The sequence below is a fragment of the Phascolarctos cinereus genome, unplaced genomic scaffold (assembly GCF_003287225.1).
Source record: "Phascolarctos cinereus isolate Bilbo 61053 unplaced genomic scaffold, phaCin_HiC Scaffold_4;HRSCAF=312, whole genome shotgun sequence".
NCBI classification, from domain to species: domain Eukaryota; kingdom Metazoa; phylum Chordata; class Mammalia; order Diprotodontia; family Phascolarctidae; genus Phascolarctos; species Phascolarctos cinereus.
Genome location: NW_027555847.1, coordinates 730,107,301 through 730,123,081, shown reverse-complemented (window position 1 = coordinate 730,123,081; position 15,781 = coordinate 730,107,301). Strand labels below are relative to the sequence as shown.

Genomic DNA, 15,781 nt, shown 5'->3' with positions numbered 1-15,781 from the left:
GCTTAAATATTGGTTCTCTTGCACACTTTCCTCTTTAGAGGTTGGCAAACCCCTTGAAGGATTCTGACATTTGTCCAAGGGATTTGAGCTAAAAATTTGTCAGTGGCACCTTAAGTGGTAAATTATTGTGCAATTTGGTTACAAAGATATTTATCTTCTTGGATAACAAGTATATGCATGTTTCAGCCTTAACAGCTGTCTTTATGCAGTGTTTCTTGCAACATGTTCTTTTAGTTTCTCAACTTGACATCAAATTGTTTCCAAATTTCCAGGAAGGTTGGACATTCATGTGAAAATGGCCACAGGCATACAAAGATCCTTGTTGGCTATCTATCACTGTACCAGGGCTTACTTGTAATCACAACTCATCAAACCAAATCTCACTTGAGTTTACATTCTTGCAACAGTGAGGGCAGGGTATTTGAAAACCATCATCACCAGGCATGCACAATACAGTCTATCATGAAACCATCATGGACCACCACAGCCTTGTTACAAAAACAGACCTTAAAATAGCACTCATTGAAATGTTAAGGTTGCTTTTTAATTTGACCTTCTCCTCTTTTCATGTTACTCTTCAGGGTCTGTCATGGTGGGAGCATAAGTGCTGATGGTGGTGGTGTGACATTTTCCTGCAAGTGGCACTCACATTGTCAGGAGCCTGTTGTTCATTCCTTTTGGTGGGCATACAAGCTTGTTGACTAAATTAGTATTGATTACAAAAGCTACACCAAATTCCTGGTGTTTCCCTTCACTGAGGCCACTCCAGAAAAACACGTATCCAGCTTCAGTTTCAGTAAGCTGGCCTTCATTTGCCAGCCTTGTTTCACTTAGGGCTGCTATTTGGTTGTAATACCTGCTGAATTCTCTTGCAGCAAGAGCTGTTCATCCTTCAGGTCCACTGGATTTTGTGTTGATCATAAATGTGTGAAAATTCCATGTACTGATAGTAAGTGGAATCATCTTTACAAAAGTTTTTGTGCATTTTTTTGCATATGTTTTAACTGTAGGGCAGGATTCCTGCCTGCCAAGGTAATCAGGCTAGGGTTGGGTAAGTAAGCAATGTTTAGGTCACCTTTTCTGACCCTTTCATCACACCAGGGACAGCGAGGTACTTAAAAGGCTGCTCAGACACCCATGGAGCTGCCAAATCCCACTGCTGCTTCCAGTGAGAAGACAACCCTATGTCCTGGGCCACTATATGCAGGGTTGTGAGCATAGCTCCCAGTGTATCCTCACCTGCTGTTTCATCACTTGCCTGTCACCACAGGACTTTGAGGTCAGTAAAAATGGTATGAGGGATGTCTTTTGACTCACTCACAAATTGGACTTAAGTGAGATAGAGTTGCACAAAGTCATAGGCCTCACTCTCTCTTCCACAGATGTCACAGTCTAGTAGCAGGACAGAGTCAAGATGACTGGTGATGTTTCTATTCCACCTAAGGGGCAGCTGTGGGACAGAAGATGTCAGATGTGCTTTCAGAAACAATGCCTCTGGAAGCTAGCTGTGTGACCCCAGGCAAGTCAGTTAACCCCATTGCTTAGCCAAAAAAAAAGAAAAGAAAAGAAAAGAAAGAAAGAAACAATGGGTCTGCATCTTGGCTTAGCAGCCTGTGTGTGTGTGTGTGTGTGTGTGTGTGTGTGTGCGTGTGTGTGAGTGAGAGAGAGAGAGAGAGAGAGAGATCTGAGCCTCAGTTTCCTCATCTTCAAAATAGATATGGATGGGGTGGTCTTCCCAGCTCAGACTCTCTGAGCCTGTGCTCATGGGTGAATCACCAGTGTTTCCTCATTTCCACAATGAAAGGACTGGATCACACACATGTGTACATGCACGCACACACACACACACACACACACACAGAGGTGACTACTGGTGATGGTTCAAGATGCAGTGGATGACCTTGGTGTCAAGCTGTAAGCACTCCACAGCCCCTGCTGCAGCTGTCTTCATGGCCCTTGGAACAAATTGTTCTCATCTGCCCATTCCACCAGAGGAAGTCTTCACACGCTTGGAGTAGGCACCCCCTAACTCAACGAGGAGTCTGAGATCCTTTGGTTACCCTCCACCTGGTTTAGCCCACTTGATGAAATGGTTTACGGGGGTTTGGCCACTGCACTTGATACAGCTTCTTGGAACCACAGGTGAGAGTTGGGTGGATCAAGTAGACACCCAAAGTGGAAAGCAGCCCTGAAACTCAGTAGCCCCCCGTACAGGAGGTACAATTCTTCCCTGAACACACCCTACACCCCAATAAGATAGAGTCATTCTGATCCAATTACCTTTAATTCTTTTTCTTACAGTTCCTAATCACATTGCCTTAATGCCCAATTTTAAGTGTATTTTCCCTTAAAGTCTGGTCTCCTTGTGAACGTCACAATTACAATGGTCAAACATCACAATTACAATGGGAGAACTCAGTCCAATCCGATCTGGATTTACTGTTACAAATAGCATAGAGAATCGCATTTTCCCAGGAGCCATTTGCTGCCAGCTCCTCAAAGAACAGGGTCCATCACTTTCAGTGAGTCTGGTGCTGTAGCTTTTTCCTGGCAGTCTTTCTCCTCAGAAAGAGGAGGGGGTGAGTCTGGGAGGAAGGGATGGAGGAAGGGGGTGGAGACACTGGAGAGGAGGAGCCCACAGAGATGAGCAGCCTGGTGGGTGGTGGCTCAGGTGGAGTTTGAGCCCTGGGGTGGAGTTTGGAGGCCTGGGAGGAGTTTAGAGCTGAATTGAGAGGTCTTTGAACTGGAGAAGGACTGCGTGGTGCTCTTGGGAATAGGAAAGCCCTCCCAGACTGGGCTGGCCAGAAGGAGGAAGTCTCTGAACTGAGACTGCTCTGCCTTCCTGGCAGCTCTATTGTCGCTCTGCCTTCCCTGCTGGAGCTGAGATGGCTCTGCTTTCTCTGGAGCTGAGATCTCTGTGCCTTCCCCTGCATCCAAGGTCACTCTGCCTTCCCCTGCATCTGAGATTGTTCTGCCTTCCCTGCTAGAGCTGAAATTGCTCTCCCTTCCCTGCAGCTGAAATCACTCTGCTTCTGGAAGTCAGCTCTGTGCTTACAGGTCCCAGGTAGGTCTAAGCTAGAACCCCACCATATTTCCTGGCTTCTGCTAGCTGTCCATGTCATTGGGGCTCATTCTTCTCATCTGACCTTATGGTAAGTGTCTCCCAGGTTTGCCAGGAGCATACCTTCCTCCCAAGCCTGGCTACTGGATGAGCTCCCTGCCCCTAAATCTTTTCTAGACTCCCACTCACTTCTCAAACTTCCTGGCTCAGCCTCCCCAGATATACCATTGGATAGCTCCTTTCCAGACTTCAGACTTTGCCCATAGGATTCCAAGGGGTCCTGATTTCATCCTTCCTATCAGGACCCAGGTTTCTTGTTTCCCTGTCCACTGTCTAAACTCTTGGCTAGAAATTCAGTTGTCTTGCCTTCAGACCTGGCCCCTTTTGAAGATCCAAAAGTCCTATCTCCTTGCCCCCAATACCTGACCTTGGACACAATTGCCAAAGCTCTTTCCTGGTCCCCCTTATATGCACCCATGGTTCTGGGGCTGGTTCATTATCAGGTCCCAGGCTTGTGGCTCTCTGACTCCAGTTTCCCTTTAGGGATTCCAAGCCTAAGCTCTACCACAGGGTCTCAGGAGTCCTCCCCAGCTCCTAGTTGGACTTCAGGACACAGTCATCCTGCTTCCCCAAGCTCAGTGTCCACCTGGAGCCCTTCTGTCACTCCAGTGTCCCCCACCTACCTGCCATGAGCTATGTTAGAATGTCTTGCCTCCCAGACCCTACCCCTGCCCCCCTTACTCAGGCCTCCTGCTTCCCTGCCTCAGGCCCCCTGCCAGGGGGCTGAATCCCAGACTGGATTTTGTCTCCCAGTCTCAGGCTTCCTCTGGTCATTCCCTGTTGTCTCCATTCAAGAGCCCTCCTCATCCTCAACCTTTCCTAGGTTCTCTCCCTCCTAGATCAAGCAGACAGTCTGTTGTCTAGATTATGTGTACCTATGTCAGGGAGAGAGTATGCAGGGAGAGCAGAGGGCCAGTTGGAGGGAGAGTTCTGACTCAGGAGCCATTGAGGCTCTGACTGGTCTCATACCATCTGGGATCCCAAGCCTCCTCTGCCTCTTGGGTCTCTGTGAAACAATGGGGAGGCGAAAGGGAAGGAGTACGATAGGAAGGGAAGTAGTCTTCCTGTTCAGACCATCTTCATTTCCAAGCCTGATCCTCTCTGCTTCCTCCTTCCCTCTGTAGGTTGGAATCTCTCCCCTGAGGGCATGGCCTGGGCCTTTGTAACTCCTGTGGGGGTCTGCCTTTAAATCCCTGTAGGTCAGCCTCCTGCCTAGGAAGAGAACAGAAAGACCTTATCCCACTGGGATCCTTCTCCCTGCCCAGCTCATTCTGCAGAGCACCAAGGCCTGGCCCAAGCAGGGAGCCTGGAGCCAGAGGGAATGGCCCCTGGGAGCCACAGCCCCCCTGCCCAGGTGAGTGCAGTCTTGATCAACATTGGATAATGAGGCCATTTACATAGGATGGTCTATGAAGCTTATGGACCATTTTTTAAAAATTAATTTTTTTTATTTTTAGTTTTAAACATTCACTTCCCTAAGATTTTGTGTTCTAAATTTTCTCCCCCTCCCCAAGACAGCATGCAATCTGATACAGGCTCTACATATACATTCATATTAAACATATTTTTACATTAGTCATGTTGTAAAGAAGAATTAGAACCAATGGGAGGAAGCACAAGAAAGAGGAAACAAAAAAAAAACAACAGAAGAAAAAGAGAGCAAATAATATGCTTCCATCTGTATTCAGACTCCAAAGTTCTTTCTCTGGATGTGGACAGCATTTTCCATCATGACTCTTTTGGAGTTGTCTTAGATCTTTGCATTGCTGAGAAGAGCTAAGTTTATCAAAGTTAGTCATCACACAATGTTGCTGTTACTGTGTACAACGTTCTCCTGGTTCTGCTCACTTCACTCAGCATCAGTTCGTGTAAGTCTTCCCAGGTTTTTCTGAAGTCTGCTTGTTGAAGTTTAGAGGTTTAGGGGTGATAGGACTCCAAGGGTCCTGCCCAAATGAATTTGACCCAAGCCTTCTTTCAGCCAAAGATAAGGTTTATGAAAGATCCACCATATTGGCCAGACTCTTAAGGAATTTGAACATTTTTGAGCTATTGGTTAAATTATAAAAATCTGAGCCCTTGGCTAGACTCTTAAAGAATCTGAGCCCCTTAATGGAAACAAGATGGACCTTATATACAGAAAGACTGTGTGAGCGATCTAGGGAAGATCTTGATGGGAGTGACTGGGAGGTCAAGAATGAGGAGCCATCTGGAGGTAATAGACAATGGAGGACTGGGCTAGGTTTAGGGTAACAGAGAATTGGGAGATCTTTGGTGATTGTGAAAGGTTAGTTGATAGGATTACAGCCTCTGGAGAACTAGAGACTTTCTTGATCAAGTAGGAGAGTTCAAAGAGAGTCCTGAGACAAATGGGATGCAAATTTTTGGGGGGGTCAGAGGCAAAGGACTTAGCTGGGGCCTGTACTCCATCACGCCTGTTTTTCGTTTCTTTCAGAACAATAGTATTCCATTACGTTCATATACCATAACTTGTTCAGCCATTCTCCAATTGATGGGCATCCCCTCAATTTCCAATTCTTGGCCATCACAAAAAGAGCTGCTATAAATATTTTTGTACATGTAGGTCTTTTTCCCTTTTTTATGATCTCTTTGGGATACAGATCTAGACGTGGTATTGTTGGGTCAAAGGGTGTGCAAAGTTTTATAGCCATTTGAGCATAGCTCTTACAGAACATTTCTTTACAAAAATAGGCATGAAATTGAATAAGGTAGTAACAACACTGCCCTGCTCTCTGCTGCTCTGTGTTAAACTGATTCACTGGCACTCTGGCATATGGAGCACTGCCTCCTCGCTTCCCACATTGCTGCCCTCCCCTGCTTGTTTTGAAGTTCTCCTTCATCAGAATAGGTCAGGCAACATTCCCCAGTCTCCCTGAATCTCTCCCCTTTACCCTTTCTTGGGTCGCTCAACAAACATTTGCTATTGTTTGTAGTCATGTCTGACTCTTTGATCCCATTTGAGTTGTTCTTGGCAGAGAGCCTGGGGTGGTTTCCTTCTCCAGCTCATTTTAGAGATGAGGAAAGTGAGACAAACAGGGTGAAGCCTGACTTACCCAGGGTCACTCAGTTAGCCTCTGAGGCAAGATTCAAGCTCAGATCTTCACAAGTCCAGGGCCAGCACTCTATCCACAGTGCCACTTAGCTGTCCCAACATGCCAGCGGCTTTGTCCAAACAAGCTCTGCACAGTAACAAATGGAGTTAATTCTGAGAGGCAAGGCTCTAACAATTTTGGGGACCAGGAAAATAATTTTTTCAGAAAGTGAAATTTTAGCTGAGACTTGAAGGAAGCCCATAGGTGAGATTGGAGAACTTCCCAATCATGGTAGGAGATGGCCGGGGGGGGTCTTGATCCAGAATCAGCCACAAGGCCAGTGTCTCTGGGTCAGAAAGGAGGAGGAGGAGGGGAGTGAGATGTAGGAAGACTGGATAGGTTATATGTACCTACTATGCACCACATTATTCAGCTCATACATTTTCTCTCATTTGATCCTGCTGCAAAAATTGTCAGGGTCATTGCTCATCATTTCATATAGCACAATAGTATCCCATCACAATCATATACAGCAACTTGCTCAGCCATTCCCCAACTGATGAGCATCCCCTCAATCTCCACTTCTTTGCCACCTCTAGAAGGGTTGCTATAAATATTTTCTGCATAGATGTCCTTTTCCTTTTTGTTTTTTCTCTGTTTGGGACACAGACCTTCTAGTGGTATTGCTAGATCAAAGGATATGCATGGTTTTATAAGTCCTTTGTGCATGGTTCAGTTTACAACTTCACCAGCATCAATTTCTCACATCCCCTCCAACATTTGTCATTATCGTTTTTTGTCCTATTAGCCAATCTAAAAGGTTTGAGGTGGCACCACAGAATTGTTTTAATTTGCATTTTTCCAATCAATAATGATTTAGAGCATTTGTTCATATGGCTATAGATAGCTTTGATTACTTCATCTAAAAACTGACTCTTCATATTTTTTTATCATTTATATTGGGCAATGGCTCTTATTTTTACAAATTCAATTTATTTCTCTATCTATGTGAGAGATGAGGCCTTTTTCAGAGAAACTTACTTCAAAAGGTTTTTTTACACTTATGTTTGCTAACTGTATTTCCCTCCATCTTATTTCCCCTTGTTTATTCTATGCTCTCTCTCCTTTCACCCTGACCCTCCTCAAAACTGTTTTGCTTCTGATTACAGGCTCCCCCTCCCAACCTGCCCTCCCTCACATACCCCTCTCTTCTCTTATCCCTTTCCTCTCCTACTTTCCTGTAGGGTAAGATAAATCTCTATACATAAGTGAGTCTGTATGTTATTCCCTTTTTGAGCCAATTCTGATTAGAATAAACTTGAAGCATTCCCTGTCTGATCCCCCACCTTCCCTTATACTCTAAAATATCTTTCATGCCTCTTTTATGTGAGATAATTTACCACATTCGACCTCTCCTTTTCCCTTTCTCCCCATTCATTCCCTTTTCTCATCTGTTAATTTGTCCCATCATATTCAACTCACACCTGTGCTCTCTGCCTATATACTCCTCCTAAATGCCCCCATAATGAGAAAGTTCTTAGCAGTTCCAAATATCATCTTCTCATGTAGGAATGTAAACAGTTTAACCTTCAAAATAAAAAGTGCACAGCGAAGAACAAAATAAAACTTACAAGGAAGCAAAGAAAAAATGGACAGCACTCAACACAATGCCTAGTATTTATAGTATAGGCTTTCTTGAAATGGAAATTTATTTCTGTATATTTTGAATCCTCTCTCATGTCCTGCTGTGTACATGGCAATGTATTTTTTTATGTTTTTTTATTTAAATTTTTTTAAGGCAATTGGGGTTAAGTGACTTGCCCAGGGTCACACAGCTAGTAAGTGTGAAGTGCTTGGTCTGAGGCCACATTTGAATTCAGGTCCTCCTGACTTCAGGGCTAGTGCTCTATCCACTGTGCCACCTAGCTGCCCCTCAATGTTTTTTTTTTAATTTTGCATTATTTTAATTTTAGTATTTAAGTTTGTTTATTTTTTCTTTTCTTATTTTTGCTTAAGATTTTTAGATTTACAATTAAAAATAGTTTATCCTAATTGAATCCCTTATGAAATTTCTCCTTCTTGTTTATCTTTTTATGCTTCTCTTGAGCTCTGTATTTAAAAATCAGATTTTCTATTCAGCTCTAGTCTTTTCATAAGGAATGCTTAAAAGTCTTCCATTTCATTGAACATCTATTTTTTCCCCTGAAGAATTTACTCAGTTTTGCTGGGTAGGTGATTTGTGCTTCTAATTCTAGCTCCTTTGCCCTGCAGAACATCACATTCCAAGTCCTTTGATCCTTTAATGCAGAAGCTGCTAAATCTTGTGTTATCCTAGCTATGGCTCCATGCCTATTTTGTGTCTATTTTTATTTTTATTTATTATTGTCTTTTTTTTTTTAAGGCAATGGGGTTAAGTGACTTGCCCAAGGTCACACAGCTAGTAAGTGTTATGTGTCCTTGGTTGGATTTGAACTCAGATCCTCCTGAATCCAGGGCCGGTGCTCTATCCACTGTGCCACCTAGGTGCCCCTCTCCATGCCTATTTGAATTGTTCTTTTTCTGGCTGCTTGCAATTTTTTCTCCTTGACCTCAACCACTGGAATTTGGTTATAATATTCCTGGGAGTTTTCATTTTGGGATCTCTTTCAGGAGTTGATTAGCAGGTTCATTGAATTTCTATTTTACTCTTGGCTTCTAGGATATCATGGTAGTTTTCCTTGATAATTTCTTGAAAGATGATATCTAGGCTCTTTTTTTGATAGTAGCTTTTAGGAAATAGAATAATTTTTAAATTTGTCTCTCCTGGATCCATTTTCCAAGTAAGTTGTTTTTCCAAAGAGATGTTTCCAATTTTCTTCAATTTTTTTCTTTTTTAAAAAATTTGTTTTGTTGTTTCTTGATCTCTCATAGAGTCAGTAGCTTCCACTTACACAATTCTAATTTTTAAGGAATTATTTTCTTCAGTGAGCTTTTGAACCTTCTTTTGCATTTGGCCAATTATACTTTTTAAGGAGTTCTTTTCTTCAGTGAATTTTTGTGCGTCTTTCTTCCATTTGACCAGTTCTGCTTTTAAAGGCATTCTCCTCATCGGATTTTTGTACCTCTTTTACCATTTGTCCTATTCTGTTCTTTAAGGTGTTATTTTCCTCAGTATTTTTTTTTGTGCCTCCATTACCAAGCTGTTAACTCTTTTTTCTTTTTTCTTGCATCTCTCTCATTTCTCTTCCCAGTTTTTCTTCTACTTCTTTTAATCAACTTTATCAATTCTTTTTCAGTTCTCCCATGACCTGAGACCATTTCGTATTTTTCTTTGAGGCTTTGCATGTAGAAGTTTTGACTTGGTTGTCTCCTGAGTGTGTGCTTTGATCTTTCTTGTCACCATAGCAACTTTCTACAGTCAGAATTTTTTCCATTGTTGGCTCATTTTTTCCAGCCTATTTCTTGGGTTTTAACTCTTGGCTAAGCTTTTAACTTTCTTGGCTGAAGTGGGGCTTTGCTTTCAGAGTGTAGGGTGTACTGTAAGTTTTCAGTTCTGCCAAGGTGGTATGAGTTAAGGAGGGGTGTGTTCATTATTCTCCTGGCCTGTGCTGTAGTCTATGAGCAACCACAAGCACTCTTTTCTGCCCTAGAACTGTGAGCCAAACACAAAAAAGCTTTGCTGTGCTAGTGCTCCTCCTCACCCTGAGATTGCTGCCCCGGACTGGGACCCAGATTCAAGTAAAGGCAAAGCAAAAGAGTCCTGCCCTTGGTGCCAGCAAAGGGAACCACGTAATCGCCTTCTAACCAATTGTGTGACCCCTTTACCAAGTGTGGGCTGAGAGGTCCAGAAGCTGCCACAGCCACCATTGTTTTTATACTGGGGTCCAGTATGGACTGGTGCAGCCTGCAGTGGACTATGCTCCCCTCCCCTCCAGGTGCGACACACCTTTCTCCATTTTGCCTTCAAAGCAAGGCCTTCTTTCTTTCTCCACCTTTCCCCCTCCTCCTCACCCACTCTTCTGTATGCTCCTCTCTTTTTAACACCATACAGGTCACCTTCTCCATCTTCCTTCTCCTTGACTTCTCCCCAGCCTTTGACAGTGTTGATCACTCTCTTCTCTCTAGGTTTTTAGGATACCACTCTCTCCAGGTTTTCCTCCTCCCTATCTGACTACTTCTTCTCTGTCTTTTCTGGATCTCCCTGAGGTCAAACTCTTGAATCAAACTGTCCCTTGGGGCTCTGTGCTTGGTCCTTTTCTCTTATGGTCAAACTGTTTACTCATTATATATGTGAAAGTGTTATCAGTATTCTTAAAACTGTCATCATTACTAAAAAACAAAACTGGGTACAGTAAGGCAAACAGGAGAAACTATATTTGTCCAAAGAATTTTGAGTGCAGTCCAGAGTGGACCAGTCTCTAACCTGTAAATGGCTGGAACTGAAACAGAGCAGCCAGAGGTAGGTGTGTCAGGAATTGAGTAGTCATTTAATTAGTTTCAGAGTGAGAAAAATACTTGTTGGTGGAAGTCCTCCTGAGTAGGAGGACTTAACATGTTGGGATACAGACAGTCCTTATATACATAATGAACCCCAAATGGGCTGGACTACAACAGTTTGTCATTCTTGACTTACTGTGCCCGGGGGTCCTGTGGGAACAGTTCTTCCTACAAGTCTTAGGGGTCATGAATACTCTGTGGGGTATAGGACAAGAGTTCTCTGAGGGGAACAGGAGTACAAGGAACAGGGAATGTGCCCATGTCAGAGACATGATAGATGTTGACTCTCAGGTCCCTGTGAAATAGGAGGAGTGAGCACCTGGTGCAGTACACTTTGCCAGAGGGTGAGATCAACCAGAGTACAAAGGATTATTGCTATGCCAAGCTTGGGGCACAGCCTGCTTGCTTGGCCTTAGCTCTAGGAAACAGTATATCTCCAAAATATTTGGACATTTCTCCCTTTTGGCCGAAGGGAGAGGGTCTGAAAGAACCCCTACCTTTACAGCCAATAAAGAAGAGGCAGGTATATACCACAGGATATTGCCCAGGGGGTTAGTTCCATGAGGGGACCTATCAGGGAAGTATGTCCCATGTAATTTACTGCTAGCCATTGTTTAAAAAGTTGGGGTGTGGGTGTGAAGAATGTCAGAGTGAGAAGGTGCCAACACATGCTTGAATTAGGGCCTTGGTGATTGAGCAAAAGAGGAGAGGGAAAAAATCTAGGACAGTAGACTCTGTCTGCCCTTGTCCAGAATCTTGGATCAGCTGTCTCATCTGGATGTTGGCTGCTTCCAGTTCCATCCACTCAGAAGTGCAGGCTTTCATTAGATGATCCAGTTTTCTAGCCACAGAGGGCTAGGTTTAAACAATGCAATGAAGTTTTCCTCTCACTTCCCATAATTGTATAATTACTTTAAGTCAGATACAGACCAAATTACTTAGAGGGCTCATGATGGACTAGTTCTGAAAAGGGAGGTTTACATGTCGCCAAGGTAACCAAGAAAACTTAAACATTAACATCTTTATTCTCAAGAAAACTCTAAAAGGGATTTTGCTTCCCTGGTTCCAAATATCGAGGTTCCTAGATAATTCTGACTTAATATAGTTTGGTACAATCACTTAAATTTGGTTCTCCATTTTTGAAACTTCAGAGAATTTCAGTTTATATATCATTTGTTATTTCTATCCTTACCTATATCTTATAACTGATATAAGAATCTTTTGAAAATTTATGAGTGTCTAACTGAAAATGAACTTTTCTGTCCTTTAAGATTATGAGCCAGAGGGGCAGCTAGATGGTGCAGTGGATACAGCACTGGCCCTGGAGTCAGGAGAATCTAAGTTCAAATCCAGCCTCAGACACTTGACATTTATTAGCTGTGTGACCCTGAGCAAGTCACTTAATCCCATTGCTTAGCAAAAAAAAAAAGGGGGGGGGAGATTATAAGACAGATACTTTCTGTACCATTTTCCATACCATTTTTGTGTAAAATCCAATTAATCCTTAATTAATAAATCTTTAATCCAATTTTGAGAACTTATTATCAAAACATATTACTAAACTTAAAGTTAAAATTCAAAGCCTGAATTTCCATGAGAGATAAATGTTGGAAGCCAATCATATACATCTGTACATAGTTCTTGAGTTCCTATTGGTTTCTCAAAATTTGCTATTCCATTTAATTAAGAAAAAGCTCAACCACATATAACAACATCCGGATTAAAAATTGTTTTGTCTAAAAGCATTTCCGTTACTATGGTTTCTCAAATTTTACAGTATAACAGAACTTTAGAAATACAAAACAATTTAGAGATATAATAATAAAACAAACAATAAACTTCAGAGGATATCAGTTGTATTTCCAAATTATCACATATAAAAATCATTGATCTTATTACCTTTGGCATTTTAAAACTACTTTAAAGTTATCAGGTATAGAACAATTACATTAAATTAAAGAAATAATAATAATGTAGTACTTGGTAAGCATTTTACAATCATTACATCATTTTGATCTCACAACAGCCACCATTATTATTTTTCTCTTTACAAATCAAGAAATTGGGGCAAACAGAGATAAGACATCTTGCCTAAAACTGCACAGGTAATAAGTTTCTGCAATTGGAATGGAGCAGGGTAGACTCCCCAGGGACAGAGGCTAGCTGTCTCCCCAATTCTGTATGTCCATGCTAGGTGTTTCCAGGAGGACCAGAACCCTCCCAGGCAGCAGCTGGTTGGGAACTGCTGAGGGCTGGCCCTGTCCTGGAGACACTGAATAACTGAGCTCTGGCAGGGGGGAGGAGGGGTGGTCCTGGGGTGGCAGAGGGCACTGCCTGGGGACTGGGGTGGCTGGTGCCAGGACCTTCCCATTGGTGGTAGTTCCATGTTGCAGGACAAAGTGAATGCTGGCTGCGGGGCCCAAGCCCACCGCACAAACAGCTGCAGGTGCTGCTGGGATTGGGGCCACTTGCAGCTGCTAGGACAGGGTGAGTAGCATGTCCAGGGGCACAGGACTTTTGGGGTCACTACCAATGTGGGGCCCCCACTGCAGCTGCTACTCCCCCTCCACCAGGTTGGGCAGAAAGTTTCCCCCACTTCTGCAGCATTCTCTTTCCCCAATGCTTGCATTTGGGAATCTTATCTGGGATTACAAGGGTTAACAGAATAAAAGATTGGGTCTATGAACTGGGAAGGAGGGTTAAGCAGAGGGTGAACTAAGGTGCAAACCATTTACCAATTTTTTTTCTTTACTCTCTCCAGTCTGCCATTGCTGCCAAAACTAGCTTTCCTTCATTGCCCTAGAACAGTGAAACTATTCATCTTGCCAATTACTTTAAAAAAATTTTTAAACCTTTTACTAGATTTAAGCCTTATTTTTCCTTAAAACAAATTCTACAGAGCGATACTCCAAAACTAACTGAAATGTTTCAGAAATTACCCCAATGTCTCAGGAGTTCTCTCCTGCAATCTTAAAATGACTAATTGTCAAACACCTGGATGATTAATCTCAAAATCTTCAGAATCTGCCAAGATGTTTTTTAGCAGTTCTGCATCTTCAATTATCTAACTTTATCTTTGTAGTTCCAACTTGGTCAGTGCTGTAACAACAGGGGGAAAAAATGTCTTACGGGCTTTTCCTCTTTTCTTATAACCTAATCTCCTGCAGAGAGCATAAAGTGGGACCAGTCCTACTTACTGGGGCAAGAGCTTCAGCTATGAAAGTTTATTAATCTTCCCTTTGAACTTTTTCTGTCTGGCTGCATTTTAAGTCTTTCAGGGTAACAGAATCTAGTTCACAACACAAACATTCTGCATCTTATTCATTTTATTTTTTTGGCAAGGCAATGGGGGTTAAGTGACTTGCTCAGGGTCACACAGCTAGTAAGTGTCATGTGTCTGAGGCCAGATTTGAACTCAGGTCCTCCTGATTCCAAGGCCAGAGTTTTATCCACTGCACCACCTAGCTGCCCAACATTCTGCATCTTAAAAAGACACACAGATACAGACAAAATGATAAGACATATACAAAGCATGCAATTAAAATTCTAATTGCAACCAATTCCAGAAACACACAAACCAGAGCCATAAGCAATTAAACAGACCTGATGCTTACTCAGATACAAATTTACCAGATGCATGCAAAAACAAAACAAAGGCATGCAATTAAGTCAATTAGCCCATGTGCAAAAGAGGCCTTACTAGAGCAGTTTGGGACAAATCACTGTGTCAGGAAAGGGGCCCTGGAGTTTTTCCTCACAAAGAAATGTGAGCTCAATCAAGGGTGAACAAATAATGGAGTGGCAGTAAGAGCAATGAACTTGCTAGAAGTGGTGGGGCGGACTCTGGAGAAACTTCAGTGGTGCCTAATCCATCCCTCCTCTACAGGAGAGTTCAAGGCTTCACCTCCATGTTCCCCCTTAAGACTGATGCCACCAGTAAATGTCAACAGAACTTTGAATGAATAGTGGACTGCTCCCTAACCTGGGAATGGCTGGAGCTGAAACAGAGCAGCCAGAGGCAGGTGTGTCAGGAATCAAGTAGTCATTTAATTAGTTTCAGAGTGAGGAAAACACTTGCTGGTGGAAGTGCTCCTGAGTGGGAGCACTGAACACGTTGGGGTACAGGCAGTGCTTGTATACATAATGAACCACAAGTGGGCTGGACTATGACATAATCATTCTTAGGGCCTAAGTTACTGTTCCCAGGGGTCCTGTGGGAACAGTTCTTGTCTCAAGTCTTAGGGGTCATGAATACTCTGTGGGGTACAGGATGAGAGTTCTGTGAGGGAAACAGGAGTACAAGGAACAGAGAGTGTGAGTGTGTCAGAGACGTGGTGGATGTTGGCTCCCGGGTCCCTGGGAAATAGGGGGAGTGAACACCTGGTGCAGTACACTTTGCCAGAGGGCGAGATCATCCAGAGGGCAAAGGATTATTGTTATGCCAAGCTCAGGGTAGAGCCTGCTTCCTGGGCCCTAGCTCTGGGACACAGGGCATCTTCAAAATATTTTGACATATTCTGAAATGGGGCATGAAAAGAAGAACTCATACAGAGGAGACAAGAGGGGTGGGGAGAGCTGCTAATGTTGGAACCTTACTCTCATCTGGGTTGAAAAAAGAACACGTACATCTGAAAGGGTATAGAAGTCTTCCAAAATGTAGAAAGGTGAGAAAATTGTGGAACAGGGTCAGGAGGTACTTCTTAGAGGGGTGTGTGGATTGGGATTTAGGAGGGAGAGGGAGAGGATGGAGGGACTTTTGTAGGCCTTATGAATTGAAATGGGATGTGGTTGGAGGGGATGGAGGGACTCTTGGAGGGGTGGGTGAATTGGGGGTGGGGGAAAAGACAAGGTGAAAGTGATAGGGGAAAAAGAGTGACTGAGAAAGAAAATATAGAGTAAAAGATCAGATGGAAAGAAATTCACATTTAGTAATTATAACTTTGAATGTGAATGGGATATTTAATACAACTCTTTGTGGTGACAAAGAACTGAAAATTGCAGGGATCTCCATCGTTTGGGGAAAGTCTGAATGGGTTATGCTGTGTGGTTGAGATAGAATACTACTGTGCTATAAGAAAGGATGAGCTCAAAGAAAAAAGAGTAGCCCAGTGATCTTAGAAAGGCACAGAAAGAC

At 43.0% G+C, this 15,781-nt stretch overlaps 1 protein-coding gene across 1 annotated transcript in view; it reads left to right on the top strand.

Moving 5' to 3' along the window:
* Positions 1–15,781, top strand: part of LOC110201814 (uncharacterized) — a 73,888-nt gene that overhangs the window by 43,386 nt on the left and 14,721 nt on the right. The window contains 1 exon segment of the mRNA XM_078151863.1: positions 4,338–4,475. Coding sequence (XP_078007989.1) covers positions 4,338–4,475 — 138 coding nt within the window.